Genomic DNA, 19,294 nt, shown 5'->3' on the forward strand with positions numbered 1-19,294 from the left:
TTTTTGTGCGCGATCACGTGGGTGCACTGGAAGATCTAGTGTGTGTATGATTGTAATAACACTGCGGTTGACGTATTTTCAAATAGGTTGCACGATACATCACAACAGCTTTATTGCGACGTGACTTAAGCATATTTTGCAGGTCACTACTGGGTGTACATACCTTATTGTACATGTGTAACAAGTCACACTTGGGGGTTACTAACGGCCAACTATTTACAATGTTTCATTTGCCAATTGCTCCGTCTTGAAAAAGCCAAACACAGCAGAGATTACTGGTGTGAGAAACATTGCTTTTTCTGTATACTACAGTGCCCTTTTTGAATGACGAATACATTAACTTAAAATCACATTGACAATGTGCATACAAAGCATAAGAACCTTCCCCCTAGACATGCATGATACTCAAAATTTAATTTTAATAGCGCAGTAAGTGCTCAGTTTATACGGTGGATGGCTTCATGGACCATCCTGCTGAATACGAGTGACGTCATTGTTTTCTGAAGCCTTTAAGAATAGGGTAAATGTTTTCAAAAGCCTCGTAGATCTCAGAACGTTCTTTAGCACCTATAAGGAAGACAGACATTACTCAACATGTATACATATATTTTTTTAAGTGCATTTATTATAAGGCCGAATGTACTGTACCTGCATGTGGATAGTAATCAGGGTTGCCAGAGTGAGGAATTTCACCCTGAATTTAAATGAATAGCTCACTTTCTGGTGTTTTTTATTTCAGTTTTGGTGTACATTTTTGATTGCCTCAGACAGTTATTTCTGTGTCATGAAGGATATTTTAGACATCTAAGTTCGGACAACATTTGCTTTACAATAGCTAGTATAGGGGCATCAATGGGTTTGTGGTTTAAAGAAAGAAAATGTACTACAAAGCAGCTTGTACAGTGATCGTATGCTTCCACATATCACATTTTGATATTATGTTTCCATACCTAGAAACACATACATTTCATAGACTTTATTTTGAATTCTAAACATAAAAAAATAATTTGTGCTTGTACTTCTTTGCTTCTCATTTCACAAGCAACACAAGGTTGATGTAGCTGGCCTGGTCAAGGGGTAATTACCACACTGCCTATGTTCTTGCATGTCTAACATTAGCCAAAATACTTATAAATTGAAGCTATACAGAAGAGAGCTTCCGCTACTTTTCAACATTAATTGAGCCTGAATTTATGGATGAAGAGTTGCAACAGATAGAGGCTGAGAGGTCAGTGAACTGGTGGGTTGACATCCTATTTAAGGAAAAACTAATCACATTTTCAATAGATCTGGGTTGACTAAAGGTATTTGGTAAAAGTGACTTGAATATGTTTTTTTTAAAGGATACATCGTCACAACATACACTAAAACTGAAATCATAAAAAAGACTCCAGAAAGTGAACTTTGGAAATGTTTGGGAGGCAATGACATTTAAAAAAAAAAATTAGGTGACAGTTTTTTAAAAAATGAGGCATTAAGAAATTTTGGGGAGGATGTCACAAGTGATGGGGCGGCAGAGTAGTATAATGGGTAAGGAATAGGTCTTGTAACTTGAAGGTCATAGGTTCGATTCCTGGGTGGGATACTACCGTTGTACCCTTGAGCAAGGTACTTAACCTGCATTGCTTCAGTATATATCCAGCTGTATAAATGGATGCAATGTAAATGCTATGCAAAAGTTGTGGAAGTCGCTCTGGATAAGAGCGTCTGCTAAATGCCTATAATGTAAATGGCAACACTATATGTACTGTGAAGAAGACATTTTTGGCTGAATCACAAGTGAGAGCCATATTACTCATGGACAGTCGACCGTTTTTGGTGTGGGAGTGTCAGTCTTACGTAGGTCCTGTTTTCTGGATTACAATGATTTGGAGTTGCAAGCCAGGAAAGTACGAGTGTGTGCAGCAGTTTGCCACTGGGTGCACTGTGCGCATTCGTCACTGCATGGATCTCAACCTGTCTCTCTATGTTCCTATGCGTATATGTGCATGTTACTGTGTGTATTAATCTCTGAGTGTGTGTGTTAGTTTCAATCAGTGTCTCTGCATGAGTGAATTAGTTTCAGTCAGTGTCTCTGCATGAGTGTGTTAGTTTCAGTCAGTGTCTCTGCATGAGTGTGTTAGTTTCAGTCAGTGTCTCTGCATGAGTGAATTAGTTAGTGTCTCTGCATGAGTGAATTAGTCGCAGTCAGTGTCTGCATGAGTGAATTAGTCGCAGTCAGTACCTCTGCATGAGTGAATTAGTCGCAGTCACTGTCTCTGCATGAGTGCGTTGGTAGCAGTCTCTGTATGTGTGAGTGTATGGGGGCACAGGAGCCACAGAGGCTCTTCGCCACACGTACCAGTGAGCACCACTTTCCCTGAAACAAAAATAAGCAGGACGATGCGTGGCTTCACCATGCGATAGATCAGCCCAGGAAACAGCTCCGGCTCATAGCTGCAGGGAGGTGGGGAGGGGGGGGGGTGTGCAGGGGAGACAGTCATGACACCAGGTAAGCTGAGTCAGAGGGCACTGGCGGTCTGTCTGAGCCAGCTGTGCATGGAGCGTACCCCTCCAGCACAATAACTGCGCAGCTCAGCTGCTGGGTTGCAGACTGAAAAGCAGCAGCAGTGTGGTTGCATGTGCTTGAGAGAAGAGTGTGGACCCATCTGCTCTCTGGACCCATCTGCTCTCTCCCAACACTGCAGCAATGACACTTTTAAATACAACTGGGCAGTCCAGAGTCCAGACCGGGAGAAAATAAACATCAGGGTTAAAATAGCTTTAAACTGGCTCTGATCCTCCCAGCATCTACACACAAAACATCTCAAAGACAGGTACAAAATTATACTAAATGTGGGAAAGATAATATGCATGCAAACTAGCTAGCTAGCACATCAGAATATATGAAGGAATTGTTTTTAGTGCAGGACAGGTTTATCAAAGATTAAGCACATCACACATCAGTTATCACCAATCCATAAAATGATGTGTGAGACATGGTTTGTTTATATTCAGAAGTTCAAGCCAGATCCAGTTTTGGCCATACACTTAGTATACATAGACAATCTATCTAACTTTAATCATTGAAAACAACCACGGTCAAAATAAGATGTGGTAATTTAGCGATTTTAGTGTACCCTGGAGACCCATTCCAGCCACCCCCCACACTTTGCTCCAGCCCCACCCAAAAATACCTGCTGAATTGCTGGTGTGTCAGAACCAATCCCTCCAAGCGGATGGGGAAGCAAACATCACAGCTGCCCACCATGTTCTGGATCTTAAAGTCAAGGAACTTTGCGGGGAAGCCCAGCTTCTGTACCACTCGGGCATATTTACGAGCAGCCAGGCGAGACTGCTCCTCACTGCTTAGAACAAACACAACTAAAAGAGATTTCCCTTTCACAATGACAGCCAGTGATCCATCAATTATCTTCCTGGTCAGGGTCATGGGGGGTGCTGGAGCCTATGCCACCATGCACTGGGCGAGAGGCAGGGAAACACCCTGACAGGCCGCCAATCCATCACAGGACACACACAACATACTCATACTCAAGGGCAATTTAGACTCTCCGAATAGCCTACCTGCATGTATTTCGACCATGGGAGGAAGCTGGAGTACCCAGAGAAAACCCACATGGACACGAGGAGAACATGCAAACTACACACAGAAAGTCCCCAGCCAGGATTCAAACCCAGGACCCTCTTGCTGTCACGCAGCAGTGTCGCCCCAGGCAGTAATGTAAATGTGATCAAAATCCGTAGTCCAACAGAAGACTGACCACCAACTAAGTAGAACTTATTTTCACTCCAATAACTGTCACGCTCAGTTACCTACCAATAGTTACACAGTTATTTCCAGTATTGCATTATGCCTGACAAGGAGTTAAGTGAGTGCACCACAATCCTTGTGGTATTGTAATGATTGAGCTGTAGCTCACATTATATACCTTATTTCTGGTTTGTAAGGTTTTGTCTCCATCAATCATTAATTATATCTATTGCTGGCACTCTAGGCAACTTCTGCAGCTATAATGATTTACACACTTCTGAGTTACATCTGCCATGCTCATAACAGATAGGTACCCTGAAGTTCCACAGACAATCCTCACCTCTGTGAGCATGTGATTGGTCCTCATCTTTCTCTGTGAGCATGTGATTGGTTCTCATCTTTCTCTCTGAGCAAGTGAATGGTCCTCACCTCTGTGAGCATGTGATTGGTCCTCATCTTTCTCTCTGAGCAAGTGAATGGTCCTCACCTCTGTGAGCATGTGATTGGTCCTCATCTTTCTCTGTGAGCATGTAATTGGTCCTCATCTTTCTCTCTGAGTGAGTGAAAGGTCCTCACCTCTGTGAGCATGTGATTGGTCCTCGTCTTTCTCTGTGAGCATGTGATTGGTCCTCATCTTTCTCGTCCTCGTCTTTCTCTGTGAGCATGTGATTGGTCCTCATCTTTCTCTCTGAGTGAGTGAATGGTCCTCACCTCTGTGAGCATGTGATTGGTCCTCATCTTTCTCTGTGCGCATGTGATTGGTCCTCGTCTTTTTCTCTGAGTGAGTGAAAGGTCCTCACCTCTGTGAGCATGTGATTGGTCCTCATCTTTCTCTGTGCGCATGTGATTGGTCCTCGTCTTTTTCTCTGAGTGAGTGAAAGGTCCTCACCTCTTGGCACCGGTGCAAACCATCTTCCCTGAGCTGAAGATGAGGGCAGTGGTCCTTGGCTCCCTGATCCTCATGATGACAGCAGCGAAGCGCTGGAACAAGGTCATCACACAAAAGTGAGAACATAACACCCAACCTGACCAGCCCTGACCAATTTAATTAATTGCCAATTAATTTCAAAAAGGCATTGCTGCCTATACAGTAGTTGAAGAACACAATCACAATACTGCATATCATTTTCTCTTGTTTATTGGTCTTATATTTTCACAACTGGACCAGAGAATATGAACAGGATATCTTAAGGCAATCTGGTAGCAACTGTTTACAATTCCATCTTCATCTTAGTTTAACAGAATATCCTCACTAATATTTTTACATCTCAAGCTTATCTTGGCTGAAAGCTCACATGCAGTCCTTCCAGCTAAAGAGATGGTAACAAGGTCTTCTTTTGGGTTAAAATAAGCTTACTGAAGCAAGGCATCTTCTCTCGCAGGTATTTTTCCCAGTTGTGTAACACAGATCAAGTAATGTTGTTGTAATTTGAAAAAGGATGTAGTGAATTCATTTGAAATGTTTTACTGAATTCTTAAAAATTGCAAATAATAATTCATAACCATGTGGAGGTTAATATTAGGCCTCCATCATGAAGACATATACTGTAGGTCAAACTTTCACCTGTCACATGGATAAATAAAACAATACTTTTTATATGGATAAATAAAACAATACTTTTTCTATGGATCATAAGTAGATGTGTGAGTTTTCATTCTGGAATCTCTAATGCTCCATGTGGACTGCACCTTACAGCAAGAACTTTTCTGTGTGTATGCTAATTTCATCACCGTGGTTTACTGGGGTTAGCAACAGAGGTGTTTATATGCTGGAACTGCCATTCACGGCTAGAAAGTTAATATTAATGTTGTGAAAGTGGTAAAGTAAACCCATGCATTTGCTTCTGGAACTCAATGTTAAGGTCTGGAGCCCATGTCAAACATGAGCAGTACCACACATTAAAACTCTGCATAGTTCACCTTTGGGTTGTACTCAGCGTTGCGAGCCTGGAGTGCAATAGATTTCAGGTCCAGAGGGCAGGCTAAGTTTACTGTGGACACAATATTCCTGCACACACACACAAAGAGGATTACATTAGAGGACAGACTGATTGCTGTGACTATTGAAACCCAATATTTGGGTGTTTGGGTTGCAGTAAAAAAAAAAAAATCAATATCAGATCAGAAGTAACATCAAATGTTCTTTTAAAATGATGGTTGAGGTTAAATAGTTACTTACTGCAACTGGGGGATGATTCCGGATCGCTCAGAGACTGGGGTCATGGGGGTCATTGGAGTCATAGGAGTCATGGCAAGAGGGCAAAATGGAGAGGCCTCTGGGAAGGCTTCGCCAGTTTCAGGCACAGAGGACTTCACAGGTGTGTAGTCCTCAAAGACACCACTGTCCTGCATCTTATTAGCACCACTTGGTGGCTCATCCTGGGTGCCCAGGTCATCAGGCAAGAAACTGAGGTCCAAGCCCTCTGCTAGATCTTTATCCCGCTCGCTCACAGAGGAGAGGAAGGAGGGGTCCTGCAGCTGTGGTGGCCCCTGAAGCCCCAGGGCCCCCTCATAGCTCATGTAGTCAGTAGGGTCCTGGAAGCACATGCACAAAGCTAGAGATAAATCACTATTCCTGACTGGAGGATGTGAAAACTCCCACTGCAACCTGTCCACTGCATCATAAACTTAACACAGTTAAAACCTCACACTTTCACTGCCATTCTCTGAAAATGTTATCTTGAGTATTATGAGTACAACAGCAATGTGGAAGGAATATTGTGTGATTGCATGGAACCAGCTAGCACAGTGAGAGTTTGAGTGAAAAGTGGAAAAAGTTCCATCACTCAAAATATGGGGTTTTATAGACAATCTTGAGAGTATACCAATGGCCTCAATTAATGGTCACTGTTATAAAAGTAATAACACATCATGAGGATTCTGAATTAACTGTTGCTGTGCGTAATCATCATTAAGGAGGAATTTAGAAGTGACATGACAAGAGATTGAAAAAGAAACATCATGGATTTTGTTTATACATTACTTCTGATATCTGATTACTTCCGACATCTGATAGCTAAGAGCGATATAATCCAGAAGCCCAATAAAAGCATATACAAACAAACAAGGCCGAAAGGCAAAGTCTGCTGGTTCTCATAATAAAATAGGAAACATAAAAAAATTATTGGTGAAAGATCACAATCAAACAAACGAGATTACACTGCTACACTGAAAAAAGTGTTTGGCTATACCGCAAGAGATGTACTCAAGTTTTTGCAGAATCGATGAGTAAATACTCACATTGGCAATTGACTGGTCAAAATAATTCTCTAAAGCAGCCTCCTCATCCATATGAATGTTTAAAATGTCGCGTTTTTTAAATTATATATTTAGTTAATTGGTTTAATTTGTTCATATATCGTTTTAATGTCGATAAACAAAATGAACATCTCATCCGCGCACTTTCCCATAAAGCCTTTGAAGGCAAAGCCGTAACCTTGATTGGCAAGCAAAACCAATTAGTTACATGTGTGCTTATTGTTATTATTATCTCCAGCCAGAAGAGGGAGACTCGTAAGTGAAGGGAAATGTAGTTCAATTATAAGGACTCAGTGCTTCTATGGTAAGCAAGCCACACGTTTCGTAAACTGTGCTGTGTGCGGTGCTGTTGCACGAAGTGTCTGTTGTCGGGGTGTATGACAGTGTGGTAATGTGAAACTATCATGTTTTGTACAACGTTGCCTGCAATGAGCCAGTCGTCATGGCGGAATGTTTGGATGCAGTGAAGAAATGTTTAAGAGAATTCCCACAGGAAGCTCGTGGTGAGTTTGCTAGCTAACGTTATTTGCTAGCAAGCCACGTGCCGCTTAACTGCACGTTATTTTGTCTTCTACAACCCAAGAGATAAGATTCATGTAAGGAATCAAAGTAGGCTATTAGTAGGGTTAATAAACACTGTATGATTGGAGCCCGTTCCATGAATTGAATTGGTGTGTTTACATCAAGCTAGTTGATAGCAGTACCCCGAGAAACAGTGTGTGCTACAGACTAGTGTGCCCTGTCCTGTGACATTTCATACTAGAATAAGTATTTTAAGTATTTTAAACGGTGTCCCGCATGCTGTCCTCAACTCAACGGGGATAGTGACATGTTGTCCCAATGTCCTACAGGCTGTCCTGCTGAATGTAATGCTGTCTGTAGTGTTTTGTGAACTGTCCTGTACTGTGGCTACCTCCTGTAACTGGAATTAAATTATTTCATGTTCCTACTCGTAAAATTACTAAATACATAGCACAAGCAAGGGGGATACTATTTTATTATCTTTTTTTTTTGGTAATTTCGCGCAGATAACTTGTCTGCGAACTGGTGAAGAGGCTAAGCTTGCAAGCTTCGTAGATACTGGACATTCGGCGTATTCAGCCCACTAAGGCTATCAGCACGGGCCACTACATTTCAATACGTACAGGACACCTCACAAGACCCCCTAGAACAGTACCGGGCAGTCGGGACACTATACCGGAAGTACGTGACAGTGAGCAGGAGTGTCGGGCCAGTGGCGAGGAAGTTTAGCACATTTAACAGGACAGTCAGGTCGATGTCCTTAAAATGCCTCAGGACAACACATAAAATGCTACAAACCATCCAGCTGAAAACGGCACGTATGCTGTCACTGCAAATTATAATACTGCACAGTTTCCGCATTTTTGTCAGGTTTATGAAATCAGCGGACATATAAACATCCCACTGAACCTCAGTAAGATGAGTTAAGTTTCTGATCTGGACAGAATGTGCATGCTCAGGATGCATACGCATAGACCAGTCGGTCGAGTGGTGACCTGACTTTGACAGTTACTTCCCTGCTGTTTAGCTACTGCTTGCTGAGATCTTTTTTCATGTTCACAGAGCTGTACCTCAATGAAACCGTGCCATATTTGGAGGAGCCCCCATCCCCCTTGGAGTTCTACCGAGAATGGATTGGTCCTAACAAGCCATGTATCATCCGCAATGCCTTCAATCACTGGCCTGCTCTGCACAAGTGGAACCCATCTTATCTCAGGTAAATCCATAATCCCGAGGGACTGTACTAGCAGTCTATGTAAATGGTAAATGGTAAATGGACTGCATTTATATAGCGCTTTTATCCAAAGCGCTTTACAATTGATGCCTCTCATTCGCCAGAGCAGTTAGGGGATAGGTGTCTTGCTCAAGGACACTTCGACACGCCCAGGGCGGGGTTTGAACTGGCAACCCTCCGACTGCCAGATAATCGGTCTTACCTCCTGAGCTATGTCGCCCCTGGTACAAATAAACATTGTGTGGCAATATTTCATTCTCAAAGCATGAGGCTGAGCCTCGTACTCAAAGCTCTGCATGATAATGCTACAGCAGCTAGCTTTATTTACAAATTTGTCTAAGAATCCAAGATATTGGATCATATTATTCGTATGACTTGGGATTTTCCTGATTTTCCTTCTAGATTACTTTTGGACAGCCTTTCTGTTTTGAAATAGTAACATAGAAGTGAGTCTTCATAAACAATTCACAGATTTGAGGCGGTGTTTATCTATATAGGACAAAGTCCTTTGGTTAACACACATCAGTGATTGACAGTGCATGACAGCCCTACCTGTGATGGCTGTCACGAGCCCTCATTCCGCTGTGAGTCATTTGAAGCTGCATTCGGTGATAAGGGGGTGTGTCTAACAGGGAAAGAGTGGGCTCCAAGGTGGTCAGCGTGGCGGTCACACCTACCGGCTATGCCGACGCAGTGCACGGGGATCGCTTCGTCATGCCTGAGGAGCGCCAAATGACATTCTCCTCTTTGCTGGATGTGGTGGAGCAGAAGGAGGAAGGGGCGGGCGTGTTCTACGTGCAGAAGCAGTGCTCCAACCTGATGGAGGAGCTGCCCGAGCTTACAGACGACCTGGAGACCCACATCCCCTGGATGAGCGAAGCCCTGGGTAGGCAGAAAGGGAGCACTCCTATGTTCCCTCAGCCCTCTGTTCCCTCAGCCCTCTGTTCCCTCAGCTCTATGTTCCCTCTGCCCTCTGTTCCCTCAGCCCACTGTTCCCTCAGCCCACTGTTCCCTCTGCCCTCTGTTCCCTCAGCCCTCTGTTCCCTCAGTCCACTGTTCCCTCAGCCCTCTGTTCCCTCTGCCCTCTGTTCCCTCTGCCCTCTGTTCCCTCTGCCCTCTGTTCCCTCAGTCCACTGTTCCCTCAGCCGTCTGTTCCCTCAGTCCTCTGTTCCCTCAGTCCTCTGTTCCCTCAGCCCTCTGTTCCCTCTGCCCTCTGTTCCCTCAGTCCTCTGTTCCCTCAGCTCTGTGTTCCCTCAGCCCTCTGTTCCCTCAGCCCTCTGTTCCCTCAGCTCTATGTTCCCTCAGCTCTATGTTCCCTCAGCCCTCTGTTTCCTCAGCCCACTGTTCCCTCAGCCCACTGTTCCCTCTGCCCTCTGTTCCCTCTGCCCTCTGTTCCCTCAGTCCACTGTTCCCTCAGTCCACTGTTCCCTCAGCCCTCTGTTCCCTCAGCCCTCTGTTCCCTCTGCCCTCTGTTCCCTCAGCCCTCTGTTCCCTCAGATCTATGTTCCCTCAGCCCACTGTTCCCTCAGCCCACTGTTCCCTCTGCCCTCTGTTCCCTCAGCCCACTGTTCCCTCAGCCCACTGTTCCCTCTGCCCTCTGTTCCCTCAGCCCTCTGTTCCCTCAGCCCTCTGTTCCCTCAGCTCTGTGTTCCCTCAGTCCTCTGTTCCCTCAGCCCTCTGTTCCCTCTGCCCTCTGTTCCCTCAGCCCACTGTTCCCTGAGGTGTATTGCTCAAAGTTGCTGGGGAAATTCTTTGAGAGATCATAGGGCTGGGGAAACATAGACATGACCCTGGCAGAAATTCCTCACCCACAGAAGCTACCTTTAAACTAGGGGTGGGACTTCTGAACAATTTTAGCCTAAAACCCTGTTTACATCAACAGGCCTGCTAGAAGGCGTTGCAGACCATTTTTCCTGTGTAGGCCAGCCCGTGCGACAAAGATGTTTGATAGAAGCTTGTTTTGAACTGTTAACAGGCACAGCTCTAGCCTTGCTGTACACGCTTTACCTATTACTATGGAAATTGTATATGCAAAAAAAAAATAATAATATTAGATGACATTTTTTTCAAATTTTTAAGAATTTTTGTCAAGTACTCATATGCTTGAGACATGCCCCTACTTTAAACCTCATTGTATCAGGTCAGACTGCCCTTGAGTAGCATTTATGCATGTACACTGTTTAAGGCATCGGGGCTGGCATTCAGAGGTTCCCTGTCACCCTTAAAGGGTTGGTCTGTTGTACAGATATGTGGATTGAGCTCTTTTATGCATCCCACCATTTCTCTTGAGTTGTGTCATCTTGAGATTTCCCTCTGAAAGGCTCAGGGTAAGAAAATTCCAGGTTTTCCCAAATTGGCTCAGTTGGGTCCTTTACTGGTTTTTGTATTCTCTTTGGAAAAGGTCTGGCGTGTTTTGCTGCATGACAATGAACCAGGATTGTGTGTCATGGTTAGTTGGGATTGACAATGAAGACATGTTTTATAACATCAGTTGAACTCAGCAAACACAGCTTGCTGCATGTAAGGAATCTGCAATTGTCCTGCATCCAAGGCTTGATGTCAGGCAGGGTCTGGTTCTTTTGAAAACCCCTGTTGAGATATCGCATGCCGTACAGATTCTAAAATTAATTGGTGCTCTTGCTTGGCAAGGAATAGCATTCTTATGCATTGGTTTATAAAAATGGTAGCTCTATTTTTGTTGCAGGAAAGTTGCCTGATGCTGTGAATTTCTGGCTGGGAGAAGCAAGTGCTGTCACATCAAGTAAGAGGCAGTATTTTTTTAATACTGTGGAAGTGGTGAAGTTTGACCTTTTTGTGCTGTGCAGGTATCAGTAGCATTTTCTGCAGCTTTTCTATTCTGATATTGTTCTATGGTCATATCACTTCCAAGGGAAATAGTATTATGCTAAATAGTAACTGCTTGTATTGTACCTGTGTCGTATGAATTGGACAAACACTATCTGACAAGAATTTTATTTTTGTCACGCATTTACACAACTTTCCAGCTTTTAAACATTTAAGGAAAATAGTTTTCTTATTCTGCACTGACTATTTAGCATCTGCTTCCCCAGCACAGCCCATTTCGGAAATCCAAATCAATCCCAGATGGATGTGTGATATGGCAAGCTTATGGTGACTTGCATAGAGGCCTCAATAAGAAGCTGGGTTCAGGTTCAGACTTACTGATTGATAAGATCAATAATATTTATATAATGGCCCACCGGGCCACTAGCTTTTAAAATGACTAACAGGAAATAACCTCTGGCTCAAGATTTTTCATGGGTGCCACTCACATTTTATAGATTGTCTGTGGTGCTGTGTTTATATTTAAACATCACCAAGTTGAAATGAGATTTACCCCCAACAAGCATTTTCTTTGCTTTTAATATACACAACAGGTATAAATAAATGTAACAGAATTAATATTTAGTTAAGATGTGTATAAGAAAAACATCTGTAATTCCATGTGTTTCCTGTCAGTCTCGGATTACACACATTTCACACACTCCTCTTTTTTTACAGCTTCAGTATTTCAGGTTCAGACTGCTGGAAAAAGATCTTCATGTTTTGCTTGCTTGACATCAAATCTATAAAATTACATATCACTGCCATCAATGTTTGTAAAGTTGGATAGAATGTTTCGACTGTTCTTAAAGGCTCCATAAATAACTTTTTCTTTCCAAAGGGGACTTTTGCTAAATAGTTAACTTTATCAAAATGTTGAATGAATATTTCTGAAGTTAATCAAAAACAGGAATAAAAACTAGTTCTATTTCAAATTGATATTAAAAGTTTAATTATACCAAGCTTCCATTCAAATCTTTGATATAATAAATGCAGATCATTGTAATTCAGTCTGATATCAGAAATTCAGATTAGCTGGTAGTAATTTGAATTTGATATCAAGAATTGAGGTAGTTATGACAGTGTTTGATATCAGACATTTATATACTAGAACTAGCTCTCATGATAATGAGCATTTGTTACAGGTTTTAATAATAATGAGGGTTATTTTTATTGCCACACAATTAGCCAACTGGTTTACCTTCCTGGTTTATTTAAAGAAAGCAGACGGTCAGTATTTTCCACTATATTCAGACGGGGAAAACAGAGGGGGTGACAGAGAAAGATGGGGTCACTGTGTGGAGAGAGGCGTAGCAGGGAATTGACCCCCGAGCCTCATCTGGGATTTGTATATGAGCTGACGGCTGCCATGGCTTCACAGAAATTAAGGAACATTTTTAGAGCTTAGTGATATCAGGCAGTGAAATCCAGGGTTGGAACGTTTTTACAGCTCAGTGATATCAGGCAGTGAAATCCAGGGTTGGAACATTTTTACAGCTCAGTGATATCAGGCAGTGAAATTCAGGGTTGGAACATTTTTACAGCTCAGTGATATCAGGCAGTGAAATTCAGGGTTGGAACATTCTTACAGCTCAGTGATATCAAGCAGTGAAATCCAGGGTTGGCTCTTATGGGCAGTAATATAATATTATGCTTTATGTGAGTCAGTTGGTCATAGATGCACTTATGGCTCCCTCTTGTGTTCATATTTTTCCAAGGAATGAAGCACTTCCTGCATGAGAAATTTTGTTTTACTGTTGAGACCATTTGAACATAATAGTAAGGGCTAACAAGCTGCTTATTACTGCCCTATCTTTCCAATACAGTAATAGTAGTCTTCCACAGATATACATTAAAGTGCGCTTCTGCCCTTATTTTTTAAGGAAATAAAAACACAACAGTACTCATTGGTACACAGAGCAACAAGGGTTAATACAAGAAAAAAAGTAGAAATGGCATTGAGATCTCATATTTATGTTTATTCAGTATAGACATAAATTGTTTAATACAGTGATTCGATGCATTATACAATGTCTAGCCTGTGCTATACGTGCACTTAAGTATCCAGCTTGACTTTGAAGAAATTCTAAACTGTAAATGGATGCAATTTACTTTTGCAGGAAAATAGTTGTCAGTGTATTGGAAATATTTTCTTAAGAGGAAAACCAATAAAATCAGATTTTATCAGTGGCACGATCAGTGTAGCGTGGTATACTGCCCATATGGAAAAGAAATAGTTGGGCCACTGAGCAAGGCCTTGATGGTGGAGGCCTGGGGCTAAACGTTTGGTTTTGTGGTTTCAGTGCACAAAGACCACTATGAGAACCTGTACTGTGTGATCTCTGGAGAGAAGCACTTCATTCTGATCCCACCCTCTGACCGGCCCTTCATCCCGTACGGTAATACCGTCACATTCATCTTTTAGCATTCAACTGAATCCCTTCTGCAGAACAACTTACCACTGTGTGCGTAAGGATCGAAGAACATTGCTAAATCTCAGAAATAAACAGGTACAGTGATATTTTGGATTTTGCTGTGCCTCTGTCAGGATTCAAGCCCGCAGCTGCCAGGCAGAACTGCATTATTCTGGTTCTGTGTGCCTGGTAGAGAGGCTTGTAGTGAAGCTTGTCTCCTTTTTTGCTCAGAGCTGTACCAGCCAGCTACGTTCTGCCAGAGAAAGGACGGGACGTTTGAGGTGGTGGATGAGGAGGGTGCAGACAAGGTGAGAGAGGTGCAGACTCCAGCTCAGTTGCTCAAGGAGTGGGATTTGATTTGGCTTTCTAGTCTGTTTTACAGAAGGCTAATGCGTTTCGCACCTAAAAACCGCTTCGTTCTCACAGTAAAGATAATCTCAGTCTAAGTAATAATGGCGGTACGGAGTCCGGATGTTGTAACTGGGGCTGCCCCTCTGTTTTGAGGTCCCCTGGATCCCGCTGGACCCCTTGAATCCAGACCTGGAGCGTTACCCGGACTACCGGCTGGCTCGTCCGCTCACCTGCACCGTGAGGGCGGGGGAGATGCTGTACCTCCCCTCCCTGTGGTTCCACCACGTGCGCCAGTCTCACGGCTGCATTGCAGGTACCACCCGTCTGCTGGCCGGCTGTTAAGGCACGGTTTCGGCGCATGGATGGACCCCACGACGTGCTATCGCACTATGCTAATGCTTGCAGGACAGGAGCGGCACATGATCATTTTGAATAATATACTGTATGTGAAAAGCATGTGGTAAGATTATCTGTATTAATATGCATAATAGATTGTGTTAGGTGCTGCAGGTGCTAGACCCAATATAACGTAAGCCCTGCTTCTGACAGTCCTTTCATTTTCAGTGAATTTCTGGTACGACATGGAGTTTGACATCAAGTACAACTACTTCCAACTGGTGGAGTCTCTCTCTGGAACAGTGGGCATGCTATGACATCACTGGCAGCCACGGGTCAAGGGTCATGAAATCCCAGACACTCAGAGAGGGCACACACCCAGCAGGAGGATGGATCCATTTGTCTGCGGTGGTACTCTGTGCTAGTGAGGCTCAGTTGTTGAGCTCAGCGGTGGAGCATCTGTGAGCTTGAAAATGTCCAACATAACCTGCTGTGTAATGCAGCTACAGTCATGTTCTGCAATCTTCCTGAGGCTTGGCAGAAAAATTTTAAGTATTTACATTTTTATTTTTACATAAGAGTCTTGATGGAAACACATTTTGCTGTGAATATATTTTATTGAATGTCCGTTATAGCGTAGGTTTCAGCATAGTAGAATGTATAGTTCTTGAGGCTCATGTCCCCTGCAGGGGACAAAAATGAATTTCTGGGTCTTAAGAGCCTCCCCAGCAAAATGTATATAAATGCAGGCCTGTTCGGCCTTTGGCTGTCAGTATATCCTCGCAAAGACCTTGCGGTCACAACATGACACAATAAACGGAAGCAACAGTGTAATAAACTTTTTTATTTGTTTTCGTTCATTCTCAAAAAAGAATTTCAAGGGATAAAGAGTAAAAACACCGAGGGTAAAAACACACAACTGAACCTGGAAGTCAGTGCAAAATAAAACTCAAGTTTTCACACAGACAGCCTTAGAAAGATTGCTTCTTTTGGTCCATCTGAAATGAAGCATTAAGACAGTGTCATAAGCACAATGGGAAAGCTAAGAACTGAAAGGGTCGCTTCATGGGCAATGCCGAGACCCTGCATACGACGAGTCCATCTGATATGCACAACCATGCAAGTTCATTTAGGGGCCCCGCTGCTGGCCCCGTGCCCCCATAGTCTTCCATGCAAACTTCCCCATGCATTTAAGTAGTAAGGTAGAGCCATACACTTATATCACTTAAGCATGAAATACAATCCCATGTCTTTTTAAAGGTGTCCTATGTACTATTTAGAAATGAATTCTAATGACCTTAGACATGCTACCCTCTTGTGGACAGATGGGGCATTACAGGAACATCTCAAATGAGAAAAACATTTGACGAGCCACTGTCATTTTGTATCATGTCACATCCTCCACGTTTGAACCTTTGTACACTGATAGGAAATGAAGGTGTATGTCCACGCACACTGACCTTACGAGTAATGTGTAATAACAGAGGCATCTTGGTCATCAGAAAGAGATGAGGCTTTAACTGGCTTAGGTTCAGTGACCAGTAGAGTGATCCTTGATTCCATGTTCCCACAGCCACTAATGTCTATGAACTGTATCCATTAGAGTGACAGAGTGTCTCTGACCTATCTGAAGGGACTATATGCTAATGTGCATGAACTGCGTCTATTAGAGCGATAGTGTCCTTAGACCTACTGTATCCAAAGGGACTATATTTGGGGAGGATGGGGCCAGTGGTGGTGACTGTAGCTGGGCAGTAGCCAAAGGACAGGAGAGGTCAGCACTGCTGAGCCCAGCTGGCAGGAAGCTGCCACTGTTGCCATGGCAGCGTGGTTTGGGTTGGCATGTTTTCTGAGACGTGAGTGTTACTAAGACCCTTCTGGTCAGAGCTTTCCTGGAGGTATGGCAAAGCCAACGTTTGACCTACTCACTACAGTTTCTACAAATAAAAGTGCTTTACATGGTCATTACGAAATAGGAAGATTGCGCCAGAGACAAGGGGAGGAGACAGCACAACCTGCAGGGCATTGAGAAACTTAGCCGTCATTTTCTCCACAGAACTGTCCACAGTTAAGATGGGTCAGTCATTTATAGAACAGCATTTCACCGCACCACCTTGTCCAATACAGTGCCTCAAGGAGCCAATAATATTGTAGAGCTTAACATGTAGACCAATCAGAGGGTAGTGTAAAGGTAAAATAACCACACCCAATATTTCTAGGTGAAAAAACCCCACCTGATAGTTCCTGGTGATATCAGGTGAGGCTTTTGTTGTTCAAGGATTGATGTTCCTCAATGCCTTTGAGGTGACCATTCCCCATGACATTTCCATCAGTTCTGCTGACTCCTCCCCCTGACCAGCCACGCCCTGGGGCGTGTTGCCTGCCAGTGCCACCAGAGGAAGGCCATTTCTACAGCAGTTCGCTCACATTAGATTGTTATATCTCTTATTTCATATAGCGACGCAGAGGTTAATCCGTTTTCAAGGTGACCTCAGAATTAACCTGAGGTAGTGGTTTTCGTAATTTAATCAGCACACAAAATTTTGGTGATTGCAACTTAACTGTATAGAAAAGCCCAATGCTGGTAATTTTCAACTAAGGCACCAAGTTCATTATGAAACAACACGTCTGCAAACGCACTGAATACAAATTTGGAATATAAAAAAGTACTGAGCGCTTACAAAATGTACCTGAAAGTGCTTTTGGCCCGTTCAGATTTTTTCCAAGTTCGTTCCTTTTGCGAACTGCTTCTCTGACCTTCCAAATGTCCGGTGACACTGACATAACCTCTGGCACAAACCTGAATGACAGCATCAGCATCCAGTATAAAATACGTGCACTGTACAATTTCCTCACTCCCACTTGTTCACAACAAAATAAATACTAGTCCCACTTCCTAAATGAACTCATATGAGCATTTAAAACACAATGAACAACACTTATTAGATAAAACAGGGTCCAGAGTAAGACCAAGAGGGACAGAAGTAGTCCCCACGTGGTTATTGCAGGGGGATTTCACTTCTGTCATGAAGTCTGGCCACTTGTAGTGTTCCTTTATAACCATTCGCTTTGAGCTGGCAAATGCATCACAGCTAATTCACATTAAAAAGTGATCATTTTCAACAGCAGTGTTACTCTTCCTCCAAAGCCCCACCCCCTCCTCCCTGCTTGCACCCTTGTGCTGAGAACCAGCCATTTCCTTCACTGAAGTACAGTCCCCCCCCCAGGCAAACCTGGGATGAGAGGTTCCATGGGTCCCTGTGGGGTTTGGAAACTCTCTCAAGCGGTTTTAAAAAGGGAGGTTAATATTTGGCAACTGGGTGAAAGGAGTGGCTGTGAGTGCCAAGCAGTACAGGATGGGGGGAGGTGTGCTCAGTTCACAGGTGCCCATGCACACACGAACGCACACGCACACACGTGCACACACGAACGCACACGCACACATGTATGCACACGCGCATACACACAGACTCACACAGAGAATGCACTCAACACCATCCAAGTCCAGCCTGGAAAGAGGCCTCTCACGTGATTAACAGAGTTAAATGTACACCTGCTCACCAACAACACCTGCTCTAAAATCAAACAACCATTTTAAAACAGAAAGGTGAGAAAAGTAAAAATAAAAATTCTGAATTAAAAAAGAAAGGTGTGAGCACGTCCTGCTTACGTTTCAGCTTCAGTAGGTGGAGGGGCCTGAGGAAGGGGGGGGGGGGGGTTGTGGTGTCTGAAGCTTGTTTGTTTGTTTTGTCTTTTTGGGCCTGGTGGTTGAGGGGTGGTCAGAATTTGTTGTCCAGCCTTTTTTCCACAGCCTTCAGCAGGAGCTCAGAGTACTGCTCCAGCAGGGCCAGGGTCCTGTCCTCCCCCAGCCCCCCTTCCTTGCCCCCCAGCCCACACAGGGCTCCCCTGGCTGCCCCTGCAGGCGCCGAGGGGGACAGAGAATCCAGCTCCGCCCGCACCTCCCTGAAGGCCGCCGACAGGACCTGCGCCATCTCCCGCTGCTCCTCGCTGGACTCCCTCTCCGCACCGCTCACCTGCGTGCACAAACCTCACCTTTAACTCCAGCCAGGCCCCGCCCCTCTGCCCCATTCACCCCCTGATCCATTCACCCCCTGCCCTCTGCCCCATTCACCCCTCTGCCCCATTCACCCCCTGCCCTCTGCCCATTCACCCCCTGCCCTCTGCCCCATTCACCCCCTGCCCTCTGCCCTATTCACCCCATTGCTCAGAGTCAGAGTGTCATATTTAGTCAGTAAATATGACAGGCAGTTTGAATACACTTTCCATCCTCTTGTACCTACATTTCATTAAAATGGCACAGGTAAAATATTATTGTGCTGTACATGGTCATTTTACCTTGATTTTCAATACCACTACCCACATAATTCACTTATACACTACATGGCCAAAAGTATGTGGACACCTGACACCTAACATCATCCAAAATTACTGGCATTAATATGGAGTTGGTCTACCCTTTGCTGCTATAACAACCTCCACTCTTCTGGGAAGGCTTTATACTAGATTTTGGAGCATTGCTACAGGGATCTTCTTCCATTCAGCCAGAAGAGCATTAGTGAGGTT

At 43.9% G+C, this 19,294-nt stretch overlaps 3 protein-coding genes across 5 annotated transcripts in view; 1 reads left to right on the forward strand and 2 right to left on the reverse strand.

Moving 5' to 3' along the window:
* Positions 1-47: 47 nt before the first annotated feature.
* On the reverse strand, positions 48-7,206 carry tbpl2 (TATA box binding protein like 2). 3 transcript variants are annotated; one of them, XM_064336748.1, is made up of 7 exons: positions 6,992-7,206; positions 5,931-6,286; positions 5,672-5,759; positions 4,641-4,732; positions 3,177-3,347; positions 2,342-2,436; positions 48-567 (listed from the first exon to the last, which is right to left on the reverse strand). In XM_064336748.1, exons 1-7 carry the CDS (start codon positions 7,040-7,042, stop codon positions 491-493), a joined length of 930 nt encoding a protein of 309 aa, XP_064192818.1. In that variant the 5' UTR covers positions 7,043-7,206; the 3' UTR covers positions 48-490. The 3 variants fall into 3 exon arrangements, with proteins under 3 accessions (XP_064192818.1, XP_064192829.1, XP_064192837.1); XM_064336759.1 differs by having other exon boundaries at positions 3,177-3,344; positions 6,992-7,205; XM_064336767.1 differs by lacking the exon at positions 3,177-3,347.
* Positions 7,207-7,319: 113 nt separating this feature from the next.
* Positions 7,320-15,548, forward strand: jmjd7 (jumonji domain containing 7). Its single transcript, XM_064336736.1, has 8 exons — positions 7,320-7,512; positions 8,594-8,747; positions 9,398-9,651; positions 11,470-11,526; positions 13,913-14,008; positions 14,255-14,331; positions 14,528-14,687; positions 14,939-15,548. Exons 1-8 carry the CDS (start codon positions 7,452-7,454, stop codon positions 15,025-15,027), a joined length of 948 nt encoding a protein of 315 aa, XP_064192806.1. The 5' UTR covers positions 7,320-7,451; the 3' UTR covers positions 15,028-15,548.
* Positions 15,540-19,294, reverse strand: part of mapkbp1 (mitogen-activated protein kinase binding protein 1) — a 71,505-nt gene continuing 67,750 nt past the window's right edge. Inside the window, 1 exon segment of the mRNA XM_064336781.1 lies at positions 15,540-18,744. Within this exon segment, the coding sequence (XP_064192851.1) occupies positions 18,490-18,744 (255 nt within the window). The 3' untranslated portion in view covers positions 15,540-18,489.

The sequence above is a fragment of the Anguilla rostrata genome, chromosome 1, assembly GCF_018555375.3.
Source record: "Anguilla rostrata isolate EN2019 chromosome 1, ASM1855537v3, whole genome shotgun sequence".
Taxonomy (NCBI): domain Eukaryota; kingdom Metazoa; phylum Chordata; class Actinopteri; order Anguilliformes; family Anguillidae; genus Anguilla; species Anguilla rostrata.